Source organism: Aphidius gifuensis, linkage group LG2 (assembly GCF_014905175.1).
Source record: "Aphidius gifuensis isolate YNYX2018 linkage group LG2, ASM1490517v1, whole genome shotgun sequence".
Classification (NCBI taxonomy): domain Eukaryota; kingdom Metazoa; phylum Arthropoda; class Insecta; order Hymenoptera; family Braconidae; genus Aphidius; species Aphidius gifuensis.
In genome coordinates, this window is record NC_057789.1 from 6,918,615 (window position 1) to 6,934,607 (window position 15,993).

General features: G+C 25.9%; 2 protein-coding genes across 9 annotated transcripts in view; one reads left to right on the forward strand and one right to left on the reverse strand.

The window, feature by feature from the left end:
- LOC122848786 (NADH dehydrogenase [ubiquinone] 1 alpha subcomplex subunit 10, mitochondrial) overlaps positions 1-15,993 on the forward strand; it is a 77,937-nt gene that overhangs the window by 60,514 nt on the left and 1,430 nt on the right. The window contains exons 1-2 of one of the 3 annotated variants that reach the window (XM_044147096.1): positions 15,695-15,780; positions 15,888-15,961. In XM_044147096.1, coding sequence (XP_044003031.1) covers positions 15,893-15,961 — 69 coding nt within the window. In that variant the 5' untranslated portion in view covers positions 15,695-15,780; positions 15,888-15,892. The other 2 variants (XM_044147098.1, XM_044147097.1) reach the window with 2 other exon arrangements.
- LOC122848779 (activated Cdc42 kinase-like) lies at positions 5,702-15,589 on the reverse strand. 6 transcript variants are annotated; one of them, XM_044147081.1, is made up of 7 exons: positions 14,790-15,589; positions 14,256-14,348; positions 12,321-14,174; positions 12,085-12,230; positions 11,574-11,804; positions 7,563-8,206; positions 5,702-7,473 (listed from the first exon to the last, which is right to left on the reverse strand). In XM_044147081.1, exons 1-7 carry the CDS (start codon positions 14,815-14,817, stop codon positions 6,759-6,761), a joined length of 3,711 nt encoding a protein of 1,236 aa, XP_044003016.1. In that variant the 5' UTR covers positions 14,818-15,589; the 3' UTR covers positions 5,702-6,758. The 6 variants fall into 6 exon arrangements, with proteins under 6 accessions (XP_044003016.1, XP_044003015.1, XP_044003012.1 ...); XM_044147080.1 differs by having other exon boundaries at positions 5,703-7,473; positions 12,070-12,230; XM_044147077.1 differs by lacking the exons at positions 5,702-7,473; positions 7,563-8,206 and adding an exon at positions 8,502-11,111.

Below are 15,993 nucleotides of genomic sequence, written 5' to 3' on the forward strand. Positions count from 1 at the left end.
TCTTAATGTTAAATACGTTTGAACGGTTATTTGCTCTTGGCGTGGAACACACGTTGCATTTTTATATATGAAAAATGGTCAGATGATGATGCTAATTGATGGTTACTACACATCGAAACCACTGCACATCAATTGAACTTTTCATGTGTCTAAAAAAAAATTTTTTTGTTTACAGTTAATTATTTTGTTTTCTTAAATTTTAAAAAGTATTTTTTTTTTTCATATTTTCAAGTCTGTAATTTATTTTTGTGTCATATATATTTAGTGGTTTTATAATTGTATGTGGGTATACAAAATTTGAGCCTTTTTTTGTCAAATTTTTATTTTCATTGTTTTTAAATTTTCGCATAAAAAGAATTGGAAAAAAATTATTTACATAAAGTATACAATCGGTTATAAGGCGTTGCAAATGTGCTCGATATTTTTTTGTTAATAATATTTAAAAATATTTAAAAAACCATAAAGAAAAAAAATTTTTAAAATAGTATATGATTTTTTTTTTTCTTGCAAATAATATATTCACATGTGGCTTTTTGATATCGGTATATCTGTATGATCAGATAAAAAAAAAAAGAAAATCAAGTTCGCACGTTTTCGCATTTGTTTATTTAATATGTATAAAATCACAAATAAATATAGTCTATCGTATTCAAATCAAAAATTCTAAACGGATGTATTGTAACGGTGTATAGTAACAGAGGGATCCAAATGATATGTCAATACAAAACCCATATGAGGGAAAAAAAAAAAAAAAAAAAATTCTATAATATATTTATAATATATACCAAATTCGTATGAATATTTCACTCGAGAGAATCATTTAATAGTTGAGCAATATAAAATCAGAAAAGAAAAGAGGAAACAATTCTTGGTTCGTTGGACCTTGACTTCCTTTCATTGTTTACTTTTTTGCATCTTAAATTTTTTCCCGCATACTTGTTATAAAATGTTCTTCTTCAATCTTTATCTTCACTTATATAGCTATTATATTTTCAAATTTTTTAAATTACTATGAATTTGTTTTGATGATAAAAATATCAAAAATAATTAAATCTATATGATAAAAAATTTCGAGAATTTTTAAAAATATACTTTAATTTTTTTTAGTAATAAATAATGCTTGGCCAATAAAAGGAATTTTTTTTAGACTAGCTAAAGCTTGTCTCTATTCACTGTAAAAATTTCAAAAAAAATTATCGATGCGTTTTCTTTGGAGAATTTTTATAAAATCGAAATTTCGAAAATACGAATTATGGTATTTTTACAATAATCAATGCTTTCCCTACATCGATAATTTATTTGATAAACATTTAATTCAAAAAAATTAATTAACAAAAATAATTAAGCCTATATTCATTGAAATTTTAAAATTAAATAAAAAAAATACATATATAAAATTTTATTGTATGCGATATTTAAAATTCATAATGCACCATTGAAATATTGTTAAAAAAATTATTGAAGCATTCATAAGTTGCTGTAAATATATTATTAAATTAATACTACATATTGATATAAATGATATAAACATTTGTTTGTACATATAAAATGATAGGCGTGTGGGTGAAATGGTAAATTCAACGAATCAAGCAGCTGGTTGTACAAAACAATGAACCAAAAGGAAAAAAAAAAAGCCACAAAAAATTTTGGTAGGGGTGAATAAGAGAAAGATGTATATATATAAATTACAATTTAATGCAAAGCCGCGATGAATCGAAGGCTCTCTTTCAACATCTGGCTGCGGTTTTGGCATTTAAAGGCGATAACATATATTGTCTACATACAATATATATAAAATTAAAAAAAAAAATATATATGTCTCTGTGTAATTCATCCATCCGTCTGTTTCATTGAAATTTTTTTTTTTTTCCTTACAATATGTATCTCACAATGTTTTTACAAACTTGTATACAAGAATCTTTACTCAACAAAAAAAAAAAAGAATAATATGATGACACTGAATAACAAGTCATTTGATGCACAACCGGATGTTAAAACTCAATGGCTTATTGAATGTTTGGTCAAAAAATATAAGTACCAATGTCAGTAACACTTTAGTATATATTTTTTTTTTCATTTATCATATACTTATTTTATTTTTTTTTTAATTCACATTTTAAATATACATTTATTATTATCAACATTTACAAATTAACTGCTGAAAAATTATCATCATATACATGACAAATAATGTTAAAAAAATAAAAAAAACGTAACAAAAAGGATAAGAAAATTATCCATGACTAAGAAACGTGTAATTTAAAATGTGTATATACGAATCAACCAGATGACACGACACAAGGAAGTCATTAATTAATTTTAATATTAAAAATATGAAAACAAAATGTTAATATTAACGTAAAAATAATGTCAATGCCATGAAATACAATGCAAATAATATGTACAATGCATTGAAAATTCAAAGATTCAGACAAAAATATTATTCAGTGAGTATAAAATTATATTAATAGTGCGTATATGTTATTCATCAGTTATAATACCGTTCATCAAGTAACATCCCGTGTGCGTGATAAGAACATGTACGTCCACATTTATTCATTCATTTTACATAAAAAATAATATTTTATGTCCAATAAAACCTTATATTTGTTAAGCGTCATTCATACTTTTGCGCGTCTGAGGAAAAACGTTTTGTACTACTGTATTTTTTTTTTTATTTATTTTATTATTTAAACTGTTTTTTTTTTTTTGCAAATTTATGTACGCATTGGTGAATAAAGGTATACAATATTTTTTGTAAATATGAAAATGAGTATAAACGATGGTAATAGACGGGGTGGAGTACACCAGCTGGCGTCAAGAATGACAAGATCTAAAATTAGAGCGATCTGCATTGCGTGTCGATCGTCGCATGCGCATATCGAACGCCCATTTCCGGCTTTGTCTTATTTTCATATAACCTCGTTCAATTCACATAGTCCTGGATTATTTATATATTCATTTATCTATATTTATTTAATATATTTATTCATTTTATTTGTCGGAAAATATACAAAATCAATAAATAAAAAATTATTGTAATAACAAGTGTTGGAGACGTTGCGGAGTATTTAAGACAATGTTTTTTTTTTTTTTTTTTTGTGAAATTATAATCAACTTTTGAAAATACGTATATGTATCCTTTGAAATTAATTTTGTCTGCGTGAGGAAGACATGCTTGCAGATATTTCCTTTAATTTTTTGGTTTTGTTTTTTTTTACCGTTATTCGTGTTGGTCGCAACGGAAGTGATCTTCCGCAACATTTATAAATATTAAATTAATTTTTTTTTTTTTTTTCTTTTTTGGAGGATGTTATAATTATGTTTATATCGATTCAATTGATGTTTATGACGATCAAACAACTGGGTGCTATTTTTCTTGTAGAAAATTTAAAAAAAATAATTTCACCAATTATATACTGTATTGATTGGTATAATTTAAATGGCTTTTAAATTTATAGAATTACTTTGTCAATTGATTTTTTATTTTTGAATGATTATTTACTTTAGAGATTAACAAAAAATTAATCAATAATTACGGGAGGCTACAAGCAAGATCAACCGGAAGATCAACTTAAAAATAGCACCAAAATAAATAGAAAATTTTTATCTTTAAACGAATCAACAAGAAATAATTTACCATGGTTGAAAAAAAAAAAAAAATTAGATTTACACATTGTAACAATATTTAATAAGTATATCATAAAATCATTTAAAAATAATATATTTTTTTAATTTATCACGCTTTCACATTGAGTGTTTAAAAATAATTTAAAAAAAATAACTCATAAATTTTATGATGATTATGATATTTTTGGTCATGGCATATAGCAATTAGTAATTTTGTTGACCCGGTAAAAATTAACAAGAAACATGTGATACATTTATGATCTGATTTTTGTTGCTGCATCTGCTTGACCGAAACGAAATCACGACATCCACGGTGTGAGATTGAAGGTGCTCAAAAAAAAAAAAAAAAAAATTAAATATAGAATGTGGAAAACAACAAAAATTTCTGCTTAAGGATAACCCATCAACAAAATCACCGAGAACCCTCGTTTGCCACTAATTAACGTTCACTTAACAGGTGGACAAGCCAATTTTCAACAAGCCCAATCTTTTATTTTTTTTTATTTTACATCTGGCAATTTTTATGTTAATACAACGGGTGCACTTCCTTCATGAATGTGTCGAGATTTAATAAAACCTGTTAGTACTTCACATTTTACATTTGTTTTATATTTTTAAATACATTTTTTTGTACTTAAAGAAATCAGGGCAAACCTGTTAATCACTTTCATTTATATATATTTATCAACGATAACGTTAAATACATACATTGATTTAATTTTTTTTTTTTTTTGTTCGAAAAACCATGAAATTTGATTTCTTTTTTTGGTACCAGGTGCATATATTGATTGGTATTTAATTGTGAAATTTTTTTTTGACATTATAAACTAAAAAATTTTGTTCTACATTTCATTTATGGAAATTTAATGTTAAAATAATGAATTTTTGGTTTTTTTTTTTTTTTCTCCAGGTGCAAATTGCAATGGAAAAAAAAAAAAAAGTCATTATTTTTCGCTGAAAATTATGTGTTTCGTTATAGGATCGTTGTAAGAAATATATTGTCGGATATTTTGATGGGTTGATATGTTGAAGAGTCAAAAGATACAAAAAATAAAAAATTCAAAGAATTAGTTGTGTTGTTGTAGTATATCTCTAATGGGCAGAGAGAAATAAGTGGATGATGAAAAAAAAAAAAATGAAAAAAAAAAGGGGGCTGTCTATTGTGGGCTGTGTAGAGCTTGACCTGTCGAAGAAACAAGACTTTAGTTATGGGTTTGAGTTGGCAGACCGAGGATCTACGATGTAGTATCGCGAAAAAAAAAAAAAAGAACAAGTCAAAAAGATATGAATCGACCAGGCGGTAGCAGCTACACACACTCCACCATACCGGCTGGGTGAGATAGTGATCACCTTAAAAGAATAAATAAATAAATATATAAACCAAAGAATATAGGCCCTGAGGAACAGACAAGAAGTCCAGATATACCTTTTGGCTTTTTACCACCACCTTGCAACGTACTATAGGCCACCTTACAGTATTTTTTAACATATGGTAGCTCATTAGATTAAACGTTACAAAGTGTTGTGGTGATATTCATATTTAAAAAAAAATAAATGAAAGAGTTCATCATGAGAATAAAAAAAAAGTAAGAATACATTGATTGTATAATATATAGAGAATAGAATAGAAAATTTTCGTTTGAAAATGCCAAAAGAAACGACAGGAAGTCATGGATGAAAGAAGAGTATAACTGATGAAAAGAGATTGTGAATCGAAAGGTGTTCTAGTCCGGAACTTAGTTTACTATAACGTTTACCATTACAAATATTAAGAACAATGCTTCAACGAGCCACAACACGCATTGACTCTGTAAATAACTATGTGAGTATATTCAAAATACAAAAGCCAATATATAAAAAAAACTAAATAGAAAACTAAATATAAAAAAAACCAGCAGTCTAATAAACATAAAAAAAGCACACTTAAACAAACACCTATCATCATATTTATATTTAATAACAAAAACTTTTAGAATAATTATCTGGCTTTGTATTAAATTTTATGTATAGATTAAAATTTATTTTTTTATTAATGATAATGTATGTTAGATATCGTATTAATTGGTTGATGATTATTTTAATTATATAAATAACATAAAAATGAAATTAAATCAATCGACTTGTTCCAGCAGCTGCCACCCAGAAGTTTAAAATGAGAAAACATAAATAATTAAATAATAATAATGAAATATATATTTGTGTATATTGATAACAATGACACTGGCTTGCACAGGTTGACAGAAATGAAAAATAATAAATATTACTATTCACAAGCAAATGAGTTATTTCTGTCGCGCGCACCCACATCCGTTTTTATTCTTTTACAAATTTACAAACACCCTAAAACACGTTGTATACTACAAATTAATATGCTACGCTTGCACGCCTTTTACCATGTTCCACGACTTTCATACATATGTTTTTTTTTTCTTTTTATTATTTTTTTATTACTGAAACTAATTATCATCGACTAACAATACTTTTAAATTCGATTTTCTCTTGTTTCATTGGAGTTACTTTGAAACACGTGCTTGAAAAAATTTAATATTAAATTTTATTCACGTTCAGGCACTTGAAAAGAAAGCATTTTTTAGTTTGAAGAGATATTTGTAACCATTTATCATTTTTATCTTTTACATTTTTCACATTCTAAATAAATTAATAGAAGAAAAATTTTTATGTTGAATATCATCTTATTATAAACCAGATCAATAATAAAATTCATTTTTTTTTTAAATTACATATAAAAACTTTTTATTTCATTTACAAAATTATCAAACTCATTTTTATTTTATTTTTATTAAATTATTATTTTTTTTTTTTTATATATAGTTTTAATTCAAGAAAAAAAAAAAAAAAAACACTCGAAATTTTTTAACGAAAACTACTAATATAATTGTTTATTTATATATATATTTTTTTTTATATATAATATGAATAATAAATAATTTACTATGACGAAATATATTTTCATTGAAGACATGTGATTTTTTCGTTGAAAAATATTAAAAAGAAAAAAGCAAACACTAATTTTTATATATAGAATATAAAAAGATTATTCTCCCGATTATAATATGTATAAAGATGTAAATATTTATTTAAATGAAATATAAATATATTTGGGTAAATTAAACTGAAGCAGTATCCTCTGTATTTCGAAGAAGAGCAGCAGCTTTAACAACATCACCACCACACTGGCTAAGCATGACTTGACAATCTTCAAGAGCAACAAAATTATCTTCTTTTTTTAATAGTCCCTGTAAACGTTCAAGTTTAATTGCCGCCAAAACATCCCAGTCAGTAGCATTAAGAGCAGCAACACATGATTCAGGACTTGATTGATCATGAAGTACTTTCATCATAATACGTACTTCATCTGATTGTTCACCATTATGAGGACCACGAGTTCGTCTAACATTTGGTCCATCACAAGCAAATTCTAATAAATCTTCACAAGAAACATGATCTGATTGTCTTGATAAATCACTAGTACGTCCATGTTTTTTTTCATCAATACGTTTAACACTTTCATTAACTTTAAATAACGACAATGATGAACCTTGACTTGGTCCAATTGTTTCTTTATGCATGCCTTCATTGTTATTTGATTTTTTAATTTCATCTTTTATTATTAAATTTGCATTACATGATTCATCTGGTACATTATCATCACACTCATTTGTATTGTCATCTGAATCTTTATCATCACAATCAATTAAATTTTCTGAAAATTCTAATAAATCCTCGGATATCATACTGCAACGATGCATTCTATTATTTTCAAGTGATAAAGAATCCAATGCAGATAGTTCTGAATCAATTCGTCTTTCAAATTCATCAGGACTGAAATTTAATTGAAAAAAAAAAAACAACAATTATTATTATATTAAATTGTGATACTTGATAAATTAATTTTAAATATAAAAATTTACCTATTTGATGCAATTTCAGATGTCCTTGAGTCAACAGTAAAATTTTTCGATTCTGTTGTTACTTCTGTGTCAGGTAAATTATATGAATATGAACCATCAACTTGATCTTCAATATCTGAATTATCAACAGCCATTTTAGCTAATGTTCTTGTAACACCATCACCAGGTATAATTAATGGATGTTTACGTTGATGTCTTGTTAAACTTGATTTTGGTTGTAATGTTTTTGAACGATCTCTTGGTGGTAATGGAATTGGATTTTCTTCAATATTATTTTGATTTTGATTATTTTCAATTCCAATTGCTGAATTATAACGTTCAAGTATTTTTCCATTTGTTGTTGGTATTGCTGGTGGTGCATGTGATGGTGCATGTATTGGTGATGAACGTAATTTTGGTAATGTTTTTGATCCAATATTATTAAAATCATTAATCAATGATGAATCACAAAAATTACCATTATCATCAATATTTGTTGTTACTGTATTTGACATACTATTATAACGATTACCACGTAAACGTGGACGCATTATTGGAACACCGGATCTTAACATTCTCAATGGATTTGTGTCTGTTGTTGTTTCCAGCATTTGTGTCTCAACCAGGCTATTGTAAACTTCCTTTGCTTCATCAGAGAGTGTTGCCTGCACATGAAATAAGGAAATAGGGAAAAAAAAAAAAAAGAATTTGGGAAATGAATAACAAAAAAAAAAAAAAAAAAAACAAAAAGAATAAAAAAAAAAAAGGAATTTAAACATGAAATTAATTTTTCCAATCAAAATAATAATAATATTAATAATAATAAAAATTAATAAAGGTTTAAAAAAAAAATAAATAAATAAATTATAAAAAAAATTTAAAAGCTATTGTGCACAATATGGAAATAATAAAATCACTTTTCTACTATAATTAATAATCATTATTATAATTATTCAGCTCATAGTACAAATGGTATAAATTTGTAAATGTATCAAAATTTTATGTTTCATTCGTGTATATAATATTATGATTAGTAATAATAGTCGTTACAATACTCAAGGTATCAAATGTTATATAATAATATTAAATAGTATGTCATGCAGGCATGCTAAGCGTAAATACGTTTTTAATATAATCGAAAATATGAATATACGTTATTATGATAATTTTTTTTTTTTTTTTTTGTATAAAATTGGAGCAATTGTCACTTGACAATGTGTCTTTTGATTATAAATTATTATTAATAATTAATTGAGAAATTTTTAATACCGTAGTATATTTTTTTTAAATAATTTTAGTAATTGTAATGGTGGTATAATAATATTATGGTGCTGGTGATGGTGGAAATGTAAGTGCATCCTGTGTAAATTCAGGATATTCAGCTGAGCTTGTATCTGAATCAAGTTCTGAATTACTTGTAAATGTTAAACTTGAACTTGGTGCACTTTCTGGCCATGATAACATGTTGTTACGTGATGAAAATGGTGGTGATAATGAATTTAAAAAACTTGTTGATGGTGGTGGTGATTTACCAGTATGATCAATTATTGAACAACCACGTGCTGTTTCTGGATGTAAAAACATACTTTTATTGTTATTATTATTATTTTTATTTAAATTTAAACGTAAACTTTGAGGTACTTTTTTACTACGTTTTTTAAAACGTAAACGTGCACGTATATCAGTTTCAGAATGTGATATTGAATCTGAATCTTCACTTGATTCAGCACCAGGATGAAATGATCTACGTATATTTTTTATAACTGGTCTTTTTGTTTCAGATAATGAGCCAGTTCTGTGACGATAAATATTTGTATTTGTTGTTATTGTATCAACAATTATTTCTGGTTTTCCATAATCATTTTTTGACGTATCATTTTGATATAATTTTGGAGGATCAAGAATATTAAGTTGTTGTTGTTGTTGTTGTTGTTGATTATTTGTTTTAATTGGTGAAGCTGATGAATTATCATTATGACCATTTGATGAATGACCATTACGATTTTTTGAATCAAGTAAAAAATTATTGTTAGATGTTTTTTTAATTTGTGAATCTTGTTTGAGTAATTGTGGTTCTATAAAATTAATATCTCTCATAATTGAGCTAGATGTTATATCATCTAAATTTCTCATATTTGATACTTTTGATTTGGCATTTGGTGACTCTAAATTACGTGAATTTTGAGCAATATTTTTACCAAGTTGTATCATATTTTGTGTTAATTTACCAAGACCAAGATTAAATCTTTGTCCTTTTTTAGCATCTAAATAATTTTTAACACTCTCTAAACCAGATACTTCTCTGTGATATTTTTCAGCAAATATTTTACTACTTAAATCACTACTACCATTACCAATTTCAGCATCAGATTTTCTTCGTAAACGTTGAAAATTAACTCTTAAACTTTCTGAACTACTATAAAGTGGTGATTCTTGTTTATCAGTCTCAGATATAAATAATGGATTATTTGATATTAAAAAAGGATAATTATTATCATGACCATTTTTATTGTCTTCAATTTTACGATAACTTTGTATTTTAATTCTAACAGTATCTAAATTTGCTCGTGTTGTACTGTCAAAACTTGATGCTGTTGCTATTGTTGATGTTGTTGTTGATGATGATGATGACGATGCAACAGTAGAACTTGTTGTTGCTACTGCTGATGATGATGCTGCTGCTGCTCTATAATTTCGAGCTTTAACATTTTCAGCATGATAAGCAGCTTCTCTTGCTTTTTGTATTTCAATACGTTTTTCAACTTCATCACGTGATAAATTAAATTTAATTGAACCAGGTACTTTTGGTCTTGTTCCAACATCAAAATTCATAATTCCATCAGTTGATAAATCAAATGATTTTGCTTTAACATATGGTATTTGATAATTTGACATATTTTCAAATTGATAATTATTATCATTTGTTTTAATATTATTTTTTCTCATGATATCTTGATTATTGAGCATTTTATTTTTACCAAATGTATCATGTCTTGTTGAAAAATGATTTGTCCAATAATTAATTCTTTCATTATTATCTAAATTATTATTTGAATTTTTTAAATGATTTTTTTCTTCTTCAAAACCATAAATTTCACGTTCAAAACATTCTTCTATATTTGTATCATCATCATAATATTTTGTTTGATCAAAATAACGATCAATATAACTTGTTGATACACGTTTAGCATCTTTTGACATTTCTAAATTTGAATTTGATAAATATGATATTTTACCATTACCATTTGTTTGTGTATTATTTTTTTCAATTAATACATCACCATTACCAAAATTATTAATACTACCATTACGATTACCATTATCTAAAAATTCTGTTGATTTAACAAGACTTTTTTTAATTGAATCATTATCATTAATAATACGTGTATCAAATTCCATATCCATATAGGATGTCCAGGCACTTGGTTTTGTTAATAATTCACGTGATTTTGCAAAACAAAATTCAGCAGATGCCTTGTCCCATAATGGTAATTTAAGAGTTGATGGAGCACCAAGTGATTCAATACTTGATACTGTTGATGATAGAGATTGTAAACTTGAGCATAGCCACTATTTATTATCATGCAGTGCACGCAAATTAATAATATATATATTTTTAAATAAATAAATAAATAAATAATTAATTAAAGAGGAAATAGGAAATGGATTTTGAAATATTACGTTAGTTTTTGTTATGTTTTATCAAATATTACAAATTCATTGATACTTTTGTTAGTAATAAATGTTAATAAAAATTATTAATAATCAAATGAAATAAAAAAAAAATCATTAACTGAAATAATTATTATTTTACTTGAGATGAGTCTAAGAAAAACATCTGCCATAAAAAGAAAAAAAAAAAAACTTTTTAATCATAATGTCTTAATTTGTTTGTGTTGGTGTGGATAAATAGATTTTTTTTTTTTTTATGTTTATTTTATTATAATATTGTGTCTTTAAAATATATACCAATTGAGAAAAAAAAAAAAAAAATAGATATTGTAATTTTGTTTAAATAAAAAATGTATGTACCTGTATGTCAGGTATACTAGCAGCTTCCTCAGAAAAGTGTCGTCTGTCGGGTTTAGGACTGTGTTGATGTGGCAATTTAAATGAAAATTTTCTGCGTCTTGTTGGACTTGCAGGTGTTCGTGGTGAATCTGGTGGATGGTCAAGATCCGACATTGAACGTGCGGTCAATTCCTGTGCCATCGCAATTGCCGAATAAAGAGTTTTCTGATCGGCAGCTGAGATTGGTTTCACCTGATATTTATTGTTTTTTTTTTTTTTCTTTAATTTTACTTTTGATATAGGGGATTTGTGTTAGTGTGTTATTAATTTTGCCGTACGAATTAAGACTGGATGATGATGATGATGGTTGATAATGATATTTGTGAATTATGATAAATTAATATTTCGAAATAAAAAGAATAAAATAATGTGATTTTTTTAAAAATTATAATTAAAAAAACAAAAAAAAAAAAAAAAAAACAAAACGAGAAAAAAAGAAATAAAAATTTCACTGTACATTTGTGGGACTCACGCTGGCTTGTTTTTTTTTGTTACTCTGCTTAGCTTGAATTTCACGAAGTTCATTTCTAGCATTACTTGATTCATGTTCAGCTGATGAATGATGACCAGACAATGAAGATGGTGGTGGTGGTGGTGGAGGTGGTTGTGGTGAAGAACCTTAAAAAATAAATTAAAAAAAAGAATTAGACTTTATTATTTTTAAAAGTGAAAAAAAAGAAAAAAAAAGATTATCAAGATATTATTTACCAAGTGAACGAAACATTTGATCCATTTCATCCAATAAACTTGGTCCAAAATCAAAATTTAATGGTTTATCAAATCTCAATGGACTATCTTGATTTTCTTCATCACTAATTTCATGATATTCATGATCAGCACCAAGTGCTTCAATGGCACTAGCACAATTTGGCATTATAATTGAATCATGTTGATGATTTTTTTTATTAATTTTATTATGATTTGTACTTGTAAATGATAATTCAGATGTTGTATCTGACCATAAACCATCAATGCTAACATCTTGAAAACCATGTGAATTTCTACTGTCTTTATTTGTGCATGATGATGCCTCAGCATTACGTTCATCTTGACTATAAATTTGACTAGAATTATCAGTAACATCTTCATGTGGTTTATATGGTGTTACAACTTGTCTTGGTAAATGTGGATATTTACCACCAAGAAAACTAATATCACCAAAATATGCTCCATCAAGACCAACATGACCAGTATGTTTTAAATCACCTTGTGGTGATGATATCATATCAGTACGTATTTTTTTTCTTTGTGATGATGAAAATACATTTTTACCATCACCACGTGTAAATTCACCAGGTTTATTACTTGGTAAATTTGAACCAAGATAAGCAATTGTATGAGCTGGATTAAATAATCCAGTTTTACCATTTGTTAATACACCTTTCCATAATATATTATTACCTCCTTTATCTAATACAGTTATAATATCACTTTGACGATATGATAATTGTCCAATTTCTGAACTATCTTGTACAGCTTGTACTTGTTCAGGTTTTAAATCTGGTAATAAATTTATTAATTCATGAAATTTTGGTCTTTTTGTTGGTTCATGTTGCCAGCATTGTTGCATTAATAAAAAATAATCATTTGGACAACAATCTGGTTGTTCAAGACGTTGATAATTTGGTTCATCAATTGCTTCTAATATTTGATGTCCAGTTAGAGCTGCCCATGGTTGAAAACCATAACTAAACATTTCCCATAATGTAACACCATATGCCCATACATCACTTGCTGATGTAAATTTTAAATATGATATACATTCTGGTGCACACCATGCTATTGGTAATTTTAAATTAACATTAAAATTTGTTTGATAATAATCTTTACCAACACCAAGTGCTCTTGATAAACCAAAATCAGATATTTTAACTTTATTTTTAGAAAATACAAGTATATTACGTGCAGCTAAATCACGATGTATTAATCTTTTAGCTTCTAAATATTGCATACCATCAGATATTTGTATTGAAAAATCACATAATGATAATACTGGAAAACTAGCACGTAAACTTGGCTCTTTTAAACATTCAAGTAATGAACGTAATGGTGCTAATTCAGTAACAAGCATCAATGAATTTGTATCAAGTACAACACCATATAAACGTACAATATGTTCATGATCAATAGCATGCATTATTGCTGCTTCTTTTAAAAATTCAATTGGATTATTTTGCATTCTTTCACGTGATAAACATTTTATTGCAACTTGTATACGTTCACCATCATTTGTCCATACACCCTGTTGTACAACACCAAATTCACCAGTACCAAGTTCTTTATTAACAATTATTGCATCTGCTGGTATCATATGTTTATTTGGTACTTTTATTGGTGGTTTATCTTGTTTTTCTTCAGCTAGAATTGACAAGCCACCAATTTGATCACAACCCTCTCTTTTGGATAATAACATTTTTTTAAATTTCAATAAATAATTTTGTGGAAAATGTTTTTGAAAATATTTTTTTAATCTACGCATTTCTGGTTTACTCATTCCAATTGTTGTTAAATCATCCTCTGTTACATATTTTAATTGTGCTGTTGTCTGTACCTTCAAGTCACCTAATAAATTATTTTTTTATAAATTAATTATTTAAAACTATTTTATTGTTTTTTTAATGAAACAAAGAAGGAAAAAATTACCTCGAATTCCTGCATAATACTGTTGAAGTTCAGCCTCCATGAGAAATTCATAAAGACCTGGACCAGCATTACGTGATATACCTCCTTGGGTATCTATTTAAAAAAAAATAAAATCAAATATTTTTTTTCAATTAATTAAATTAAAGTGTTGACAAAAATATATATTTATTTTTGAAAAAAAAAATCATCAAACAAATGACAAGTCGAAGGCTGTATTGACTTGAGAAAATAAATAAATAAATACCAAGGATATCATATTCCAACTTGAATTACAAAGTATAAATTACAAATATGCTGTTCAACCAATACACATATATATTTATTATATATATAAATAAATCAAACTGATGATCTCAATTGCATTTTTATTTCTATGGTGTGCTTTCACACACTCCCAAGAAAAAGTTATAATAAAAAAAAAAAAAACATTTTAGAAAAAAAAAATCTCTGCCTCGCAACAGTACCCATAAATAGAAAAATATATAATAATACATTTGTATTATTTAAAAAAAAATATAAAAAAAATAAACTTACCCATTTTAATGCTCCAATTTTCGTACATTAATAAATGCAAAAAATAAATTCATATAAAAATATCAAAGTAAATGAAAAATTATGAATTATTTATTCATTTTTTTTTCTTCTTCTTATTTGTAAATTTAATGTTAAAAAATATATGAAATATTTTTAGACATTCCTAATGGATATTGTCAAAAAATTATTGGCTTGATTTTGTTTTTTAATTATAAATTAATAATGAAAAAGACAATAGTGTTTTTGTGTGTGCTTCACAAGACCCGGCTTCAAATATTAATTCAATTAATCATTTAAAAAATAATTATTGAATATATTTTAATTTAAAAAATATATTATTTTTTTATTTATAATATTATTATGAATATACTGATTATTGTTGTTATTATTATTATGACTATTGTATTTTATTTTTTTTTGTGTATAAATTTATGTGAAAAAAAATGTATTTATTAATGTAATGTTATAAATTATAAATAATTTTATTGATTATATTATAATGTTCACTGTGATTTACAAATTTTAACACTGTTTTATCGTTCAATAATTGTGATTTCATACACTCGATAATTACAAACACACATTTTGTCCATTTTGTGTACAACCCATTTATAAATATATAGTATGTCTTTCTACAAATCCATAGTAACGACAACCAGTTTCTCTATGAGAAAGAGACAGAGAGTAGTGTAGAGATTTTTTACCCATTTATGAGATTTTTTTTTTTTTTCTTTGAATAATAATCATTCTTTTTCTTTTTTACTCATTGCACTATGTTAGAACTTGATAGAGAGAAAAATGAAAATGTACATACACAAGAGAGAAAGATGGAAAAAGAAATTTCATTTTCAATTGCATGAAATTGGTTGCAAGTGATGTTGATGATGATTCATTCTTGCCAACTTCAGACTAGATGTCCATGTCATTGTCATATTAAAAAAAAATAAAAAAGAGAGAGAGAGAGAGTGGGAGAGACCAGGAGAGACACTTGGTTAGTTCCAGCTGATTTTTCTGATAGTTGTTAAAATTAATAAATAAACATTACAATAAAAAGTATAATTTATTTTATTTATTTATATATTGTGTTATTTTTTACAGTAATCATGGCGGTGTTATTAAGACTTGGGCACTCAAAATTATCACCCTGTGGAGCCATAACAGGATTATGTAAGGTTAGTAATCAATTGTTAAGTTTGATTGATAA